Source organism: Egretta garzetta, unplaced genomic scaffold (genome assembly GCF_000687185.1).
Source record: "Egretta garzetta isolate BGI_Z169 unplaced genomic scaffold, ASM68718v1 scaffold133, whole genome shotgun sequence".
NCBI lineage: Eukaryota > Metazoa > Chordata > Aves > Pelecaniformes > Ardeidae > Egretta > Egretta garzetta.
The window spans coordinates 3,064,804-3,084,257 of NW_009259111.1; the positions used below are offsets into that span (position 1 = coordinate 3,064,804).

Genomic DNA, 19,454 nt, shown 5'->3' on the forward strand with positions numbered 1-19,454 from the left:
TAATATAATGAGGAAATAATTTTAGTTTTGTTCTTTACACCGTGTTATCACAAAGACACATCTATACTAACCTGGATAAAACAAAAGGAAAAGGACTCTGATGATTAAAAACAAAATATCAATTGCACAAAGTGATAACTCAAGTAAACACAAGAAAAATATTCATACACAAGACATCAGCTACCTCTGAGCGCTCTGTGGTGGATGGGCACAATTATCCCCAAATATAAAAGCAGACTCAGAGCAGAGGAATATTTTACAGTGAATAAAAAAAAAAGCAAAATGAAATGCTGTCATTTCCATGTGAGCTCTTTTTGTTTTTAAAAAGAGAGCCTAATTCTGTACTTCTAAGTATTAGACTGACATAAGTGGAGAGAACACGAACAACCCCAGCTGAGGAAATGGCACCCTGCACTGCATTCAATGAAGCAAAACTCTCACTAAGTTGAGCATGAGTTTTTCCTTATACTTGAGTGTAGGATTAAGCCAATGAAGACAAGTTAGTGGTGTAGAATAAAAACAAATTGAAGTGCAGAGTTGTATCTTCTTTCCCCAAAACGGTGAAAGCAATATTTCAATGCCTGCTATTAACAGGGATCTTTTTTTGTTTTGTCCACTCGGCAATTTTTAACTAACACATTGAAAGCATGCCATTTCTCAAGCAACAATATTACGCTTTGTATTTAAAACCACAAAATAAAGAGGGCTGACTGTTCTGACAGCTTTAATCCTGATGATACTGGGAGCCCCAAGTAAAAAGAAACTGGTACAGCATGGAGTTTTCCCTGCTCAGCAGGCAGAGAAAAAGCAGTTCTGGATTTGATAAGTAAAACCAGATATATTCGATGGTTATATGCTAAAGCCTCGCAATTAATGGGAAACATCAACAGTCCAATGAACACGCATATCAGTGGGGTCTTTGAAAAGGCCTTTTCTCCCATCTTGTTAAAAACTCATCTACTGTACAAAACTCATGACTTTCTTGTTTAAAGAACTGTGCATGCTCTGCTGTCATCAGAGGGGAAAAGAGAGAAGATATCAAGATTCCAGGTCCCATTTATATAGTAAAAAAATCCTGCATGTTGTTGTTATTGATACTTTTCACTGCAAATTTGTGTCAGTGTAGCAATGGGAAGCACCTGAGAGGATCATGACTTCCACATGAGGTGCTTTGCAAATATGAAGATGTGGCCCCTTGTCCTGAAAGATCTGACAGTCAGAATAAACTATCATAATAGTAGCTCATCCTAGTTAAAAATAGCAACCACAGATAAAAAAAACCCCCACCTTAGACTACACCCAAAGGCTACAATTCAGTGAGTATTGAAACAAAGATATTAACAAATAATTACCTTATAAGAACAAATTCCTGTCAAGAAAATGTGATACCATTATATCATGCCCCTGCAATCCTAAAACTGGCAGAAATGCAATAAAGAACCTATTTCTTAAGAATAAAAAAGCTGTACAACGCAATGCACATATCTACATTGTTCACCTTCATAGGGATCTACAGCTTCTCCTCCATATATACATAAAATGCATTTCTGAATAATTAATTGAACAGAAATCAAAAAGCTCAAGAGACTGGGTCTGCTATGCAGTCGCAACAGTTAGGAATGACTCTGTAAGTACAAGCAAATGAAAAGTAAGCCCTTATCAGTAAAAATGAGTTTGTCATAAAAGTGGTTGTCATTCTGGAAAGAATCTGACTAAACCTAATTTGTGTAAGTAAGGACTGGGTCCAAATTCAAATCCCTGGTGCAAAAATCACAAAACAAAGGAAAGACTTTCATTTCAGCAGAATCGGGTTCATTCCTCAATACCCATATTGGGTTTACCTGTTTAACAGAAGATCTGTTTCTAGAATAGGCCATAAACAAGCATTATGCAGGCTGCTTTCCCCTTGAGCAAAAATGATCAGAAACTCTGAGCCACTTTATCCACCTTCTCTTTACAGATCAAAATGCAAAACGTTGCCGTGAAAACAAGGGAGAATATGCAAAGGTGTTATATGCTATGTATGCCACTGACATAATACTTTAATAGGATATGCTGTAATTTCCTGCAATTAATATCTTAGCAGAGCTATAAAGGCTTTTTTCCAAAATTATACCATTGCGTTTGCAACACTAAAATTAATGTTGTGTCAACCTTTCCATTATAAGCCCCCTTTTTCAGAGGTTTATAACTTGGCCATAAAAATACATTCTGGCCTAAAATGTGGCATGCAAGATCTCTATTTAGAAGCAGCCACTTTGATTAAATAAAAAACATTATTTAATGGCTGCTTCAAGTAAGTCTTTTGAATGCCCTACAAAATGCGCAAGGGACCAAAATGCCAAGAAACCTAGGCATTCTTCAAACAAAAAATTATTTTCTCTCCACAATAAGCCACTGTTCGAAGGATGTTTCACAGCCATGGAAGCTACTTCACATCCATAAGGAAAATACGTGGATTTGGGAAACTACAGACTGCTTCAGTGAGAGTAGTCTCTTCCCTTGCCTCTTTCTGTATGGCAATGGCTGTACTTCTGGTCAGCAGCTCGACCACGTGGGAGACTCAAGCTAGCTGAAATGGTTTTCATTGAGGTAGGATAGTGGGTGAGAGGAGTGAACAAATATTTCCAAAGTGGATGCAACTCTGGCTAAAAGCTCCACCAGAGTAAATTAAGGCAAGTGATAAATTGGCAGAAAGTCGTGATAGAAAAGACGATCAAGACATTAGAGAACCACCTTATGGAATTCTGAAACCACAGATTTTATATCTGTCAAATTTCATATAAGAACTGGATCAAGTCACTTAGGAAATTTAACTTAGGTGCTTAAATTAGGAACCTCGTTGTCTAATCAACAGAAGGTAATTCACAGCACCTGGACTGCTTTATATATGGAGTCAAAAGTCCTAATTCAGTCACCAAAATTAGATATCTAAAATTAGATGCCCCCAAATATCTATATGCTTTTTATTCTGCCTCAAAAAGGGTGTTGTGAGGATAATACACTTCAGCTTATGAGATACTCAGATATGCAGTTACAGAGGAGATGAGTATCCTGAAAATATATCACCAATAAAATTCAATGAGATGGAAAAGGCAAAGCTAGAAATGCGATAGTAGAGTTCTTCATACAAATCACTCATCGTCAGAGCAAAAAACAAGTGCCATACCTCTTCGTCTGAGAAAAGTTTGTTTCTATATTTATATTATATAAATTGCTTTGTCAAATAAGGGATCTCAGTCTGTGCTTAGGCTATTAGATATACACTGCGCTATCAACTTTAGTTACCTGTAGCAAGTACCCACGCTACTCATTTATCTACCTGATCTAGCTTTTAAACTAACTATATGTTCCTCCAACTGGTTAATCTCTCATTTACAGAATAAAAAAGACTAATACATTAGTTAAAATAAAGTTCCCTAACTCAGAAGTGCCCTTCCATGCTGTGGGGTGGTGATGTGTCTCAAGATGGATTTCACATTTCACCATCAACTGTGAATTTCTTTGCTTTTATTATTTGGTGTTACAACTTCAATATTTTCTTAGCATACTGTCATTTTGGGTGGGTGAATAAGATGAATTCAGCATTTCATAATGCACCATTGTATACTGTTTACATCATTTATTTTCTTTTTATTGAATGATTACAAACTTCAATTTAAAATTAATAACATTTTGTGGGAGTTACTGCATGTGAATTAAGTGTGGTGATGTCAGTGCATCCCTCTGGAATTTAAAAGATATTTCACTGTGTTATATCATGTGCCGCACAGTATATCAATTTTTATTTCCCATCCCTCAAGCATGGAATGCACACTGTGTAACTTCTTAGATTCTCAATATAGACATAATTTACCCAAGCTGTGCAAATGCCCAACTTGCTGAAGATAATATATACAAGATTTATATAAAAGACTAGTTCTTTCAAAAAGCAAAAGTCTTGCACAGAACACAAGCCACTACATTATCTAATTATTTGGGGAGAGGGGGTTCTAATGTAACAGACAAAAGGAAATAGGGTGTAAAGTGCAGCCATAAACCAGCTTCTCCTTACTTTAACGATGACTTCAAAACTGATAGGTAAATTCCAGGCAAGGCCATCCACTTTTCCTTGAGAGCTATGCTTTGACATTTTTGCGAGTATCTGGATTAGCTGGCTGCATAAGACAGCGAATACTAGAAATATTCATTCACTTATACATATATGCCATCAAATGTATACCAAATGTTAAATAGCATCTGGTTTGCTCATTTACCGGTTTGCACATACTACTACTTTCTTTATGTGAATTCATAATTCCTGAACGCATTCAGAGAGCAATGCATTTACTTATTCCTTGCTGTCATAACATTAAATATATTTAAAATAAGTTTTTATGCTCAGCTTGATTCAGTAATACACTTACATTCTGGAGCATTCCCACAATTACAACAAAAACACATTTTGATTCTTTAGGTCAGGATTTAGTTCATCCGGTAAATTTAAGATTTTACTGTGAGATTTCAAAAAGTACTTTACAATTTATTTGCTAAATGCTTTTGGCCTTTTTATGCAGGGCTGTACTTCATCATTTTGCTCCAAATACCTTCTTCTGCAGACAGAAATTTTGACCTCTGATATCATCACATTCCAGTCTTGCCTGTATATCTGAATAGCCCCATAGATCAAGTCATTTCAATACTAACATTTATTAACTATTTTCTTTAGTCACTATCTCCTGACGAGTGTATCAAATAGTGTGTGGGGGGTTAAAAAAAAAATAAAGTAATGCAAATCCTGATTGTTTTCCCTCTTGGCCATCACATGGTTGTCAATCACAAAAATCATCACTGAAAAAGTAACTAATTGGAAATGAAAGGCAAATATCTTAAGCAGTTTCTGTCAGTCCTAGGATATATTTCAATGTAACCCTGAATGTAAGACCTGAAAAAGAGCTGGTGTGCCCAAAACGTTGCCTCTCTTTTCCAACATCTATTTCTCTAATAAAACATATTACAACCCCTAAAACTCCTGCCTTATTTATATCTTTGATATTCCGACCACAATACTAATATTCTAAGTCCTTCCTCATATGAGGTGCTCAGTTCCACAAAGCCTGCTGATGTGAGCAACACGTAGGTATACAAGTCATCAAGTACTGGCTGTGCAAGTATTACTGAAGCAAATAAGACTTCACAGGGTCAGCCCTGTTGGTAGACTGCCAGTTGGCTCGGTTTCTGCTCCCAGTTACCCATTTCAGTTTGTGCACATGCCACTTAGGAAGGAAACTGGTTTTCTGTGCTGGAGCAAATACTGCCTTATTATTGCATTACTCCGAGTATTCAATATGGTAAATACTACATTATGCAGACTGACAGAGGGGATGATGCAGACGTGTCCTACCAGAGGAATAGCACTGGAAGGGTTCAGAGGGGCATAATCTCTGTCAAACTCTTTGGGAGCTAGACCAGGGTGTCTGGATCAGCGGGCACTGAGGCTGCCACAGCATGTTGCTCCATGCTTGGTTGGAATGGGCCAACCACCAGCTGAGAGTGACCCCTGGGCAGCAGTACAGGTGGGTAGCAAATATTTGCTTGATCCTCTGCTGTTATTCAGGAGCTGGTTATAATCTGCCCCTAAATTAACAGGGCTCAAATCCAAGGACCTTCTGCAAGCAAAGGCTGTAGAATGAGTGTTTGGGGTCAATAGAATCAATGAGATTTTAGCCCCTGGCTTTGACGGAGGCACGGCTGAAAACAAGCCCTTAAGCCACTGGCAAGACTGCAATGCAGCACGCCCAGAGCGAACGAAGCAGCAGCACTTGAACTGGGGAGTACGATGCCCGTGCCTTCATTTCCAATTTTAAAGCAGACGTGGGAGAGGGAAAGTGGGTGGGCAGCTACTATCATTTTCTGCACCAACATGAGCCTGAGAAACAATGACATTTACTTTGGTTTAACTAATTTCCACACATCGGATCATATTCGGCACCCGTGTGCCAAAGTCCTATTCTTCAAGTCTGTTGAAATATCACTTTCCGAAACATGTGTGCTAACATTTGGCCAACACCACCACAAGATCATTTTATTAACTTGTAGCTCATTTCATAGACTGCTGCTCATGTTGCTAACATATGCTATTCTACCATTTACTGCTCTATAATTAGAGAAGTCATATGAAAGAGATACACAAGGCTTAATTTTTGCATTAAATACAATTTGTTTAGACTCGGTTAGGCGAAATAAAGCTATTTAAAAGAAAAAAAATATAGTGAATTAGAAAACTGCGAGAAAGCTAATTTAACTCTTAGAAGGTCACAGTAAAAATTGTTAAAAACTCACTCCCCCACCTCAAGACTGCATACAGCTTTAAGGATAGTGTTAAGAGTCAAAGCCAGAACTACTTTCTGCTTTGCCAGGATAAATCTTGTTGCCAGGGGCGAAGGGCCTCAGGAGCAGAGCAGCTAGCGGGATCCTTGCAAATGGGGGACCAAGCTGCAAGACCAGATGCTTGGGAACAGCAGAGAAGGGGTGACCCTTTAGCACAGTGTGTCTTTTTGCTGAGGCCGCCACCAGGCTATCATGCCAAAGCATTTTTAGTATGCACGAGGCTGAATAAAAGGATAGGGAGCATCACCGCAATATTTATTAAAGTGCAGGCTGCTGCAAGAAGGTAAGGATCCCACATTGCTTCTCTTCCCACACAGCTGACAGAGAAAATTCCAAGCCAACCAGCCACAAAGATGGCTTTTGTTGGAAAAAGCTGGCCTGTAATAGACCTTTTGCTTGGGTAATTGTCAAATAAGGACTTTAGAACTCATTAATAAGCCACTGTGTAATAATAAATAAAATATGAAACATTTGACTTTGACGTTTAGCGTATTTGTCTTTCCTCCATTGGATCAGTTTCCATTTTCACTGAGGAAGTTAGGAGCTGGACAGAAGCTGTGATGTCACGCCTGCAGCAGAGCCCCATGCATTTGAACCAATGATTTAACAGCCAGTTACACGTTACAGGCACATAACAGCATTTCTCTCTTCCATGTGCACACAAATGCATTGCAGAAGGGAGTTAAACAGAGATTATTTTTTTAATACTGAACTGTTTAAAAAAAAAAAAAAAGATAAGAATTCTTGGGAACCAATTCATAAGCAAACGAGAATTTAAGGGAATTGTATCCTTTCTACTGTAAATTAATAGATATAGTTTATTAAGCCACCACAATAATTTACATTTTCTACTGCCATAATCTTGACTGCTTCTAAATTACAGTAGTTTTACCTATTCTTTAATCCAGAAACATCACTATCAAAATGTTTGATGCAGGCTACAGTGCATCTATCATTACTTGTAAAAGTTAATTAGATTAGATAAAAGAAATAATTAGATTTGCATTTTTATCCTGGTTTTAAACTTCCAAAGAAGATCACAACAGTGTGCCCGTGGGCAATTAAAAACAGCATACAGCAGTGAAATATAAAGGCAAAAAAGGTCTGTTTTTCCTGGCTAATTCATGATTGAAGATACAATTACAATATATTTTAAGGGTTTGATGAAGCTGGGGGCTATTCCTAGACTTCTAAGCTTTGTTTATAACTCTCGCTCTCTTTCAAGGGAGTATCTGATCTGCGTACCCTGCCAATAGAAGTATCAAATTGCTTTCAATGGCTTTATTTGGTCCTGTTCAGAGCTTGCTGGAAGGGGATCAGTTTCATGATCAATAACAAAAAAAAAAAAAAAAAAAAAGGAACAGAAAAAAGGTGGGGAGAATATTCCCTAGTGCTGGAACGGTAGCATTGCAATCGCTATTTGCTTATCAATGCTAAATGCAGTTTACAAAGAGAGACAACCTCAGAGAGTGTAACTGAACTGACAATAACTACACTCCAACTTGCGCATTTTCAGCAAGCTCACTGCAAGGAGCTTTAACCTGTCTCCAAGAGGCAATAAATGAAAGGTTCAGCTCTTAAAATTGGAGGTCAGTTACATACTTAATGATAAAGCATATCTTTAAATCTATTTCTACTATTATTATCCTAGCAAAAAATTAATTAACCAGGTCAGGGAGGCCATGAAGGCTAATGTGGAATGTAATTATTCCTGATCTTTAGACATGTACTTCACATAAAGAGATAGTCCTTATTCAGCTCACCAGGTACCTGAATTGTCAGTAGTTAATCATGGATAAGAAGAGAGACTCATTGGTTCAGCCTCTTAAGTTTTAAGTATGATTCTAATGATTCCTGTTCAAGGACAGTTTAAATAGTCGTAATTTTTATGTTACTATTCTTTTGTTTGTTTACTATCACAGTAATCATGTTCACTCTTTTTGACTGAAATAGAAAATGCAAGAACATTAATATGAAACTACAACAGCATGAATGTATAGATGAAAACTAGAAAAAATTACTATTAGGAATAATTTCTACTGGTTGAATTTAAACAGAATACTTATGAGAGGAGAAGCAGCCAGTTTTTCTATGCAATGGAAATCATACTGATTCAAACAGAAAACTAAATGCTGTGCAATGTCACTGAGCATAGTACAGAGGATTAAGGTGAAGAGAAATGGGACAAAAGCAGTTTGGATCAGATGTCACTGTAATACCCATTGCAAGTTTTAGCAGAAAAGCTCAACAACCAGTGTCCATTTTAAAGATTTCAGCCACAATTTAGGACCCACCCTAACAAAGCCTGCCCACCAGAAGAGGGGAAGCCCTCAAACTTTCATCCCTTAAATCCACCCCCCCAGAGGGAAATCCCGGAGCGACATGCTCCAAGGCTCAGTGGGATCCAATCCCTTCCTCACCCAGAGGTGGTGGAGTCAGAAGCAATCCCCAAGCCTCATTCTGAAATGACTGAATTCTGGCAATGAGGCACTGAATTCACAGGGATTTCAGGCCCTCAAGCGGTTCTCAACGTTGGACCCATTCCAGAGATGCAAGCCTTCCCTTCTTCCAATGTAGTCTTATCTTCATGATGCACCACCAAATTCCTCCTTTTAAACAGCTTTTTCCCTTACTGCTAGAGTTTTCACTTTCACAGCACAGGCTGAGATATCCTTGAAATAGTCTCATTTCGTCCCTTCTACTTCAAGAATGAATACTTTTTATTAAACAAAAAAGAAAGTTCTTTTAAAAAAATCTGAATCAACCTGGAGACTGATCTGTGATCTCTTACTTGTCCTATAGTACTTTCTCAACTTTATTTCCACTAAAAGCAATGATTTCTCTGCACAGCTTTGCAGAATGAAGCACTTAATTTGGCATACAAATTTCCTCCCATCTCTATGGACTCCTCTGTAGAAGAGTATTTATGAACATTATGAACATTTGAGCTGAAAAGTAATAATACAGTGCATTTATGTGAAATTTTTCATTTAAGATTCTCAAAACATTACGTTTGAATTGAGGGCCAGGAAACAATTTGCCAAATTTCAGATAATCTGAGACAGAACCAAGAACAACTCCAGATTCCCATTCCCTTTAGCCAACAGACAAAACTGCTTTCCCAACATGCACACCCTGAAAGTAACACTAGCTTCACTTAGAAAACATGAGATGGTGATGCAGAACATTTAATGACCTCAGTACTCTTGAAATACCTATGTTGTTTTCATATGCTAAGCCTAGCTAATGTCCTGTTCACTCACAGATTGTTGACAAAGTTTTGGATGTAGAACAAGTCTGGAATAAGGTGCTCCAGTAAATGCTCTTAAAAACAAAACAACCAACTAAATGAAATAAGGTGTTAAAATTATTAAATAACCAAAAGACATACAAAACATTGTGAGTAATAAATACAAAATATTGAAAATTCTCTGTAAATTATCCCAGTAGGTGTCCAGGGAAATATGTGTTTTATTTAATATGGGTTATTTACACTTTTATATGTGGTCGACAGAAATCTTGTAAGCCCCATCTAAAGTAATTTCTTATTGTTTAAATGGTTAAATAAGCCGGATGCACTTATTCACAGAAATTATTGAGAATTAACACTGTACCTCCAAAGATGACAGTGGTACACTGTGTGTCTCATGTGATGAAAACATTGCATCAGCAACGCCCCACTCCTGCATCCTAGAGAACATACTGTACTTCTTTCAAGTAGCTGTGCCATGAATAGGCCCATGCCCAGATTGAACTGGCACCTGTGCTACTTATATGTTGTAATCTCTTTAAAAGGGGAGTGGCAGGGAAGAGTGCTATTGTTTCTCCATGCATACAAAGTACAGATAAGAATCCATACCATTTTATATAAGTGATCCCTGTTTCCTGAAAACGGTTGCTCAAGAACATCTTTAAACAAATTCACCTTCTGAATAAAATCAAGTAAGTTACTGGGGACGCAGTTCCAAATTCTACCAAGCCCAAAAACTAAAGTGAGAATGTAAACATTTATTAGAAAATTGGTTTTTCCCCCCAAGCCACAGAAAGTGGGATTCACCTCATCTCACTTCAGACCTCTACACTGTAGGCGTCAGCACCTGTATCCTTTATAGCTAACGGAGGGAAACAGCCATTTTAGGGAACAATTCATCTGACATATTTTAAATGTCTACTTCAGGACAAGATGAATTGTATCCTAAAACTATTCACTCTGCTTCTCTCTGTTCATTATAAGAACAGTCTGGTTAATTAATTGAGACAGAGTCTACATTGCAGTTATCTACTTTTGATACAATGAATCCCACCCAGATTCACCAGTGTGACTTCAGTATGGGTACTGAGGTTTCCCGGGAAGATGCTGGGAGGGAACCTGGGAGAACCTGCACACCACTGCATCTCTCACCTGCCTCCTGGTTTACCTCAATCCTGCCTATAGCCCTTAGCGTGCTACAGGTCTCAGCATACTCCAACACTTGCAATCAATTCAACAGCAACAAACCTATTAAGAACTGCAGAGGCAACTTAGCAACTAACTTCTCTCCCAAGCAACTCCTGGCTAGCAAACCTGCCACAGAATTAAGAAAGAACAAATAAACAAAGAAGAACCACTTGGTTCACAGGCAAATGGACTATGTAAGCTGGTGTTTACCCTAGGAAACAATCTCCTAACAAATTTTTTTTAGTAATCTCCTCGTAAGATCAATGTATGTTTGAGATGGCATCTGTCCAACATGTCTAGTGCTTCATACTCGAGTCTACAATGTTCCTTGGGCAATGAGATGCCCACTACCAATCTGGTTAACAAGCTGGGAGAGGAAACAGTCCTCGCTGCCTCAAATACACTGATGAGATTCATGTAAATAATAAGGATAAATAAAGCCAAACTACTGAGGAACTATGGAATAAGAATAACTCACATTGGCAAGAATTTTGAAAGAAATATAGTGAAGGATCACCAAGAAATACTTTAGCTCACATGAACAGAACAATCATTAAAGCACTTTGTATATATGTTTAGGAAAGGACGCAGAAGAAAACTTGTGGGGGCTTCAGCACTGTGTAAGAGGAAAATTGTCAATGAACAAGAAAATAGCCTGCAACCTGTTCTAAAATGAACTGCAACCAATTCTCAGACCACTTTTTCCCCAGAGTCAGTGGAAGAGTAAAGCTACTGGACACTATTGAGTGAGCTGTAAACTTTTTCCTACAGAGCAGGATACTTCCCCATAAAACATACCTACATTCTCCAAATAGGAACAAAAACTACCCGGTCATCATTCCTCTTTCTGTGTCCTAATTTTTAAAGGAATTTAAAATTTAGAAATTCCTCATGCAAATAACTGTTCTGTTTAGCAGACTCAGTTATGTTTCATTCTTAGCTTTTATGCTGAGTAAAGGATTTTTTTTTTACATGAATCTTTGTTTTTGGAAGCCAGACTTGCAAATAACACTTAGTGAAGATGATGCAATTTTCATTTCACTATTCTTATGTCTCTTCCATCCTTTATGTACACCTAGTATGAACATGCAATCTTCCAATAGGCAATGACAACACTGGTGCTTTAAAATTCAATTGTCCCTCTCATCCCAGGTATCAACACATTTATGCATGTTAAATAAATTCTTTAAAGTGTAACCGAAACTGCATTACAATATTTGCAAAAGCATTTACAAGCATTCCTTTGGGATGAGGAAAAGAAAAAATTCAGTTTGGGCATCTAGTAACATGGCAATCAGCTGATTAAGGAAAAAAATGACACTCCAAGCTTATAAGAAATGATTGGCAGCACAATCATCTGTCGGACCAAACGAAATATTTAAATGAAAGAAGAGGCCCATGAAATGCTTTCAAACAAAGTGGGAAGCAGAGAAGGTGAGATGTCAACACTGCTTCTACCTACATGTCACTCCCTACCTGCATGTATTTGCACAGAGTTAAACCAGGTTCTGAGTACCTCCAGAACACCCCCAGATCCACGAAGGTACAGTTACTCCAAAGGTACATGGGACATATATACCTGTAGGTCTTTGTACATGAGCATCCCTGGTCCCAGGGATTTAGTACTGACCTAGTGTCTATTACCCTATTCTATAGCTGCTTGCTTTAGTTAATGAAATGGAAAACGTTCTTCTAATCTTCCTATAAAGCCAATTTTGCCTTTGTAGAATAGGGAATTCTAGAAACAGTGATTGAGAGTCTGCTTTTACTTCACACGATGCAAGTCAAACTGATTGCAGATTTCAAATTAAATGACAAGATTTAAGAAACAGTTCATAAGTTTCAGAAGAAAACTCTGCTTATTAAAAAAAAGCTCTTTCCGCCAAAAGGATGTATGACAATAATTTTCAAAGGCACAAAGACCCTCCATAAAGAACATCTTTACTGAGGCTTGTTAGTAAAGCATGTGGCTGCTTTATTTTAGATCCTTCCCTCTCCATAAATGGAATTTAAGTATAATCAGAAGAGAGCAATAAAACACACTGACCTGAATTTGCTGCTGCAGTAGATTGATTTTGTGCTGCTGTTGCAGAAGTTGCTGCTGTTGTCTTGCAATCTATTAGGAATAAAATTTCCATTAAATTAAAACGGTAATATTGAAACTTCAATATTATGACTGAAAAACATCTTATTATTCTTTATTATATTTTTATTAGGCATAATTTATGTTTTAAAAAAATTAAGGCTATTTTAGAGGTATCTTGCATATGTGATGCAAACATTTTAAATTTAAATGCAACATAAAAGTCCAGTTAGCCAGTAAGAAATATGTATTTTAAGCACTTAGGCCTCAACTCTGCAAAGCACAGAAACATGGGTTTAGCTGTGTGCATGTGAATAATCTCATCACTATTCAACAAAGCATTTAAGCCTGTGGTGATCTTTGACTATGATGCATTACTGTTAGCTACAATGGGAATGAAACACATGCTTAAAATTAAGTGCTTTGCTGAATGGGAATGGGATTACTCAGGTGCTTAAGGTTAAACACACATTTTCCTGCTTTGCTGAACTGGAGCCTTAGCTAGTATTTATAGATGTTTCGCTATTCAGCACAAGCTCCTAGGGCATGCTTCTCTAACTTCATTCACAATGAGCAGCACATTACTGCTCTTGGAAATCTCAAAGACTTCCTCGGAACTACCCAAGGAACTAAGATCTCATTCTGTGTAAAAGCAGTACCTGATGCTCAGTAACTCATCCTCAACACAACCCTGGGAAGTATGTAGTTATTCTTACCCTCATTTAGTAGATTCAGTAAGGGACCTGGAGGGATCGCTACATCCCTTCTTTAACACAGATGGAGAGAAGCAAGCGTTCAGGGCAGAGAGCACTAAGAGACTAACAAGAGAGAATGTGCCCCAGATACACCCACTTCCAGTTCCCACAAACCATCCAAAATCAGCAAGCAAGAGGGGAAGAGAAACAGGATCCTGCCCTCAGACTGCAGAGCTGCTCCCTGCAATGGGTAACAGGGACTGCAGCTACAGGGGAGAGGCTGCAGGGAGCTGGGGGAACAACTGGACTTCTGCTTTAGAAGGACACAGCAGACTGAAACAAGGACAAGATTTGTGTTTCCTGGAAACCCCAGCCTCAGCACTTCTACTACCTTCATTTCTTAAGTATAATTTCCCCTCCTATAAATATTTATCTGGAGCAGAGGAACCACATAAAACAGCAAAAACTTGGTGGCAAAGGTAGCTTGGTCACTCAAATCCACTGTTTTGGTTTTGGCAAAACCCCTCCTGGTCTCCTTTTGAGCATGCTTAGTCTGTCTGTTATAAACAGAGAAAGCAAAGTAAAATGTTTTTATGATAAAAAAATTACAGCAATGTAGCAAGGTTGATTTGGAAATAAACAGTCACATAGTTTTGGTGCAAACTGTTCAGATTAACTCCTAAGGAATCTGCAGTTACATATTAACAGCTTGTAATTGTGCACACACGGAGATAAGTCTGTCATTTCTTCAATCTCTCTTTGTCACCTGGAAATAGCTCTGACATTTTTTTCACTGCTACAGTTAAAATTCACTTTTATATGGGAGACCAATACAAAATTCATACATATTTTAAGTCTTGCATATGGCCTCAAAGAGACAAATTGAGGTCTATGTGGTTCTGGGGCTGGACCAAGGCAAAGTGCTGTGCAGAAAAGGAGTCAAGCAACTATCAGAGCTCACTACACTGGTGCTTGTAACAGTGATCAAACTCCCTTTTAAGAGCCTGGCGTTCAAACATTTCTGGATAAATCTCCCAGTAAAGTCAATAGAAATGTGGTGAATGAAGACTGAAGAAGCAGGCCCAGGTCTCCTACCAAAAAAGGTAGTTCAGAGCTACCTGCCTGCGTGCCCAGGTAACCTAGGGGCAGCTCCTAGGGCCTGAGGTCATCTGTTGTCAGATCAGCAGTCAACAGCAGTGTCTATGCTTGGAGAAGCAACTCTAATGGTAACTGTGCTACAGAGATATATTTAAAAACCTGTATGAGTGCTTGACTTACTATTTGTAATGAGTAACACACCAATTGTGCTAGTCCACCTTAGAAGTGCAGCGCTTGTCACTAAAGATAAGCTCTGTCGGTTTTACGTCCACATTGTCCCTGCTGCTAAAATCTCAGTGAAGGTAATAGAAAGATTATCATGATATTCCATTTCAGAAAGGAATTATTTGTAATTTCACATTGAAATCAGACACCACATGGAGCTGCATCAGGGGTCATTCCTTCAGAGTGCTGCATCTTTTTTCACGCTACACAGTATCCTATGTCCAGAACTGTTTTGAGCTGCTGGTGACCTGGCTGCTACTTAATGTGGTAAGCTACAGCCAAGGCAAGGATGAGGTCTTTGTTTACACGTGCAAAGGCACTGATCTACCGGAGCTCAGACTGTGAACAACAGCTTTTTGTACCTGTATGCACAATATAGTACCATTTGAATAGCCATTTCCTGATGAAAACCAGAAATATACCATGCAGCATCTAACGTCAGTGGTTCCTCTTAGATGGAACAGTACTGTGGCAGAAAATGTATCCAATACCCCGCAATGCAATTACCATAGCATACTCTTGATGTATAGGCTTGACACAGTAAAGTAGGGTACACAAGCACCATGTGGCTGAAATTCTGAATTTTATTTGCCTATCGGTTGAGCTACATGCTCGCTTCATTGAGCATGACAACCTAGTTTTAAGTGTCATTTAATTTTCATTTTGAAATATAATTACAAAGTGTTCACTGTAAGATATCACTCGTCTGCAAATGTGTCAAGATTAATTTGTGCTAGCTTATTCACAAGTGTCAATAGTTAATTACTGTGTCATCTCTGGATGGCTAAATGACATTCTAACTTCTGATTTTTTACAGTGTTCCTTTATGTTATTTTCCATTAGGGGATGAGTCCATATTCCTACATGTGGGCAAATACTCAAGCACATAAAATACCAGACGTCACAACTCATTAAAATCAACAGAGCATATATTGCTGTATATATCCTATAAAATACATTTAACTGAAAAGATAATTCTAGTAATAATGTCAGATTCCTAAAAACCACACATTAATTTGAATCTGTCTGATCTAATGCCCAGGGGACTAGTGTAGGGGATCACTCTTGTTACACTTTTGTACAATGAGAAAAGGACAGCTCTTTGGATGGCTGCATCTTTAAAAAAAAAAAAGAAAACCAAAACAACAACAAAAAAAACCCCAATACAAACAAACAAATCAAACCTTACTTGTAAAAGATATTTGAAGATTTGAGGAAGCTTAAGGTTTTTTGTTCAATTATTTTCTTGTCAAAAAGAGAGAGAGTCAAATAATGGTTATAGTCTGGCTTATTTGTAACTCCCAAAATTGCATCTCAGTGCAAGAAACAAGAACTGTGAAATCTATCAAATGCCATTTATTCTAGGAAAGAAATTATTTGAATGTCCATGCCCACTTTTTTTCTCAGGGTCTTATAAATTTCCTCTTTCTGGAAAAAGATATAATTTCTGAAGACATTTATGCTCTTTTATCAAAAAAAGATGAAAGGAAACACCAAGCAGAACAGTGTTTACGATAAGCTTTCTGCATGAAACATTTTCACAGGTTTCTTTCTTGGAGCCTCACCTGTTCTTGCTGTTGGCGAGCAAGGTCCATTTGCTGCCGTTGTTTTTCAATTTGTGAGGCTGCCAGCTTTTTCTGTTCATCATGGGCAGCCAGGAGCTGCTCCCGTAAGCTGATCAGCTGGGTGATCATAGTAGAGAGCTGTCGCTCTTTTTCTGCCAGGCTTTCTGGTGTACCTAAATGTGCAGGAAAGATGTACTGTAAATATGAGATAGACAATAGTTACCAAGCAATATTCACAAAAAAAAAAAAAAATATGGCTGAATCATGCTTATTTCAAGTGGCAGCTTGAATATATATATTTTACTAACAAATCCCAAAAGAATCTAGCGCATAGATTTGCTGTGCTCTGAGCACTGGAGGATATAACAAAAATTGGAGCAGAAAAGATACAGAGTATTTCTTCTTTTCTGACAGGAGTAATTAACGATGCACTGTGTACAGATCCCTCTATCTTTTCCATCTAAATCTGCCCAGTGTGATAAATACATTCACAGTTTATTAGACATTATTTTCCTTCACTTTACATATTTTGTTGGTTTTTTCCCCAAGTATGTAAAAATGATAAAAAAAATTAAAAGATGCTGTTCAGTGGAAGAAGCAGTTTAATAGTTTATTGATCGTTTTTCTAAAATACCCATATATCTGGTAGGTCAGTTGGGTAAATCTAAGCTTTGGTTATGGAATGTGTATTAAAAATGAGCTCTACTTGTCCCTAAGAGAAACAGCTAACCTGAGAAAATGACTTAAAAATTTTCATTTAACTTTCAAAGTTTACTCTACAGAGAGCACTTAATTAATATGAAACTACGGTACATTTATTCTTTGCACTAATGATGCTTAATGGTCTGTTTATGGGTAAATTGCATGGGACTCCTAAGTAGAGAGTACAGGGTCCTTTTGCAAATCAATCCAAAAATATCCTGTCTGACGTATGAGCATATTACTCTGTCACAAACAGCAATGTCAGCTCCTGTATTTGAGCCATACGCTGCACTTCCTTGTGTGAGCATCTCAGACCCACAGCTCTATAAGAGGCAATACAATTACAGTAAGGTAGCAGTTCAGGAATATTGGAAGAGCATCTGAAAGAGTTGGCAGTGGGATGAATGAAGCAATTTGATGTTGTACAGGAGAACTGAGAGTTAGAGAAGTGAACCAAATCAAGAAGTAGTCAGGTCTGTGATCTGCCACAACGGCATGAGAAGTGGCACAAATGAGAGGGTATTCGCATCCTTCCTTTCCTCCATTCACAATAGAGGACTGTGATAAAGAAGTCACAGGACTTTTGAAGAGGAAGAAAATGTGTGAGGAACAGGACCTGGGAGGGAATGGAGAAACTGTCACCAAAATTATGACTCCACCTTCTTCCCAGGAGTAAGATGGATATCTTCTAGGGAAGAGAAGAAAGAGGTTGACAGATTTCATAAGGAGAGGGAAGACAAAACAGACTCCTGCCAAGCAGGTCACAAACCCAAGATGCTCTACTACTTATATTGTGCTATGATGGGACCAATATTGTTCTTAAACAGAATTTCATTTGCAAAAGCAGCATACAAGCAAACCTCTGTCTGTAATTGCTTTCTATGGAAAAAAGAAACTGTATGGCTTAAGTCATTTACTCTAAACAAAGCAAACTCCCAGAAACAAAGGGAACCTGTTTTTTTCTGTACATTTCTTGATTACATCTCACAACATAAAGTGCTGAGAATATTCAGTATCTTAGCCACTACTAACTATCTTAGTTTTAAAAGAGTCTGCAACAAAATAATGTTTCAGTACCCTGTAATGCCAAATCTTAATTCAGTATACATGTGATACAGGCCTCCAGACAAGGAAAAATTAGTAACTTCTGTTGTAGTAGCTTTAGAAATGGTTAGCAATTTTCTTAGTCAGAAGAAGTATGACGGGTGCATGAAGTTAAACCTGAAGGACAGTCTACTAATTCAGACTACCTTATTGCAAAATGTTAGTGTGATAGGCATAACTGAAGCAATAAGAGTTCTGTGCAAAAAGCTGTTTCAATAAAACAGAAAAAAAAAAGATTTTTGAAAGTAAGCTTAGGCAGGTATGTGGCCAGGAAAATATCTGCATGGGAGTTACTGCCTTGCCAGGATCCATTAGCTTGTACTGAGCTCCACACTGTTGACACCAGTTCAGTTACCTGCAAATTCAGTATAGACTTACCTTAACCCTCTTAAATTCTATTATTCATTCTTGAAGATTTTGCACCATGTATCAAAGGTTATTTAGGTGCTTCTGAAAATGTTACTGTATACTGAAATTCATTTTCACAGATAAAAGACTGTTCTGCCAAAGAAAAATTCCCTTGCCCATCATGACTAGAAGAGATCAAGCGCTCCACCTATTTTAGAAAGCCAATGGGAAGCAACCTGCTGCCTCAAATGATACTTATTGCCATCCACTGCCACCTGAGAAACGACAGCTTGAGACTTTCACATCTGTCAAGCAGTTTTGGCATTGTAATGCAGGCCCCTCATCTTACAGTCATAAAATATTTTACACACCCAAAGCAGATATTAATCTCCTGCTCCATTTCCATATTATTCTGTATACTTTGTACTTGCGTCAAAATATGAGTAGAAAGCTACCTCAAAGAGTGCCCGCTAAGGCAACAAAATTTGATTGTTTTGTTATGATTAGTTAGAACCATTTGATACAGTTGCAGCAAATTCATAAGGTCATTTCTTTTTCTTTCTTTCTGAATTTTATACGATTGCAGGCAGAAGTAACTGTTCTTATTCAGGAATTCATAGTCATTGTTTTTCTTTCCTTTTTCCCCCCAGAGAAACACATCTGAAATGAATGACCCCATTTAAAGTACTCTACTCTTTAATTTGTACTGTGCCATGTAATCCAACAACAGAATAGAACTGATGACCACAAAATGTACACTGTGCTCCTGGAAAATAGCAAGACCTCCATGAAGCTGCAAGACACCTCACTGAACTCTGCTCAAGACA

The 19,454-nt window shown here is 37.9% G+C and overlaps 1 protein-coding gene across 10 annotated transcripts in view; it reads right to left on the reverse strand.

Moving 5' to 3' along the window:
* SOX6 (SRY-box transcription factor 6) overlaps positions 1-19,454 on the reverse strand; it is a 337,876-nt gene that overhangs the window by 130,694 nt on the left and 187,728 nt on the right. For all 10 annotated transcript variants that reach the window (XM_035890952.1, XM_035890951.1, XM_035890947.1 and 7 more), the window contains 2 exons: positions 16,474-16,646; positions 12,855-12,923 (listed from right to left, as the gene is read on the reverse strand). In XM_035890952.1, the coding sequence (XP_035746845.1) occupies positions 12,855-12,923; positions 16,474-16,646 (242 nt within the window). The remainder of the gene's footprint in view (positions 1-12,854; positions 12,924-16,473; positions 16,647-19,454) is intronic.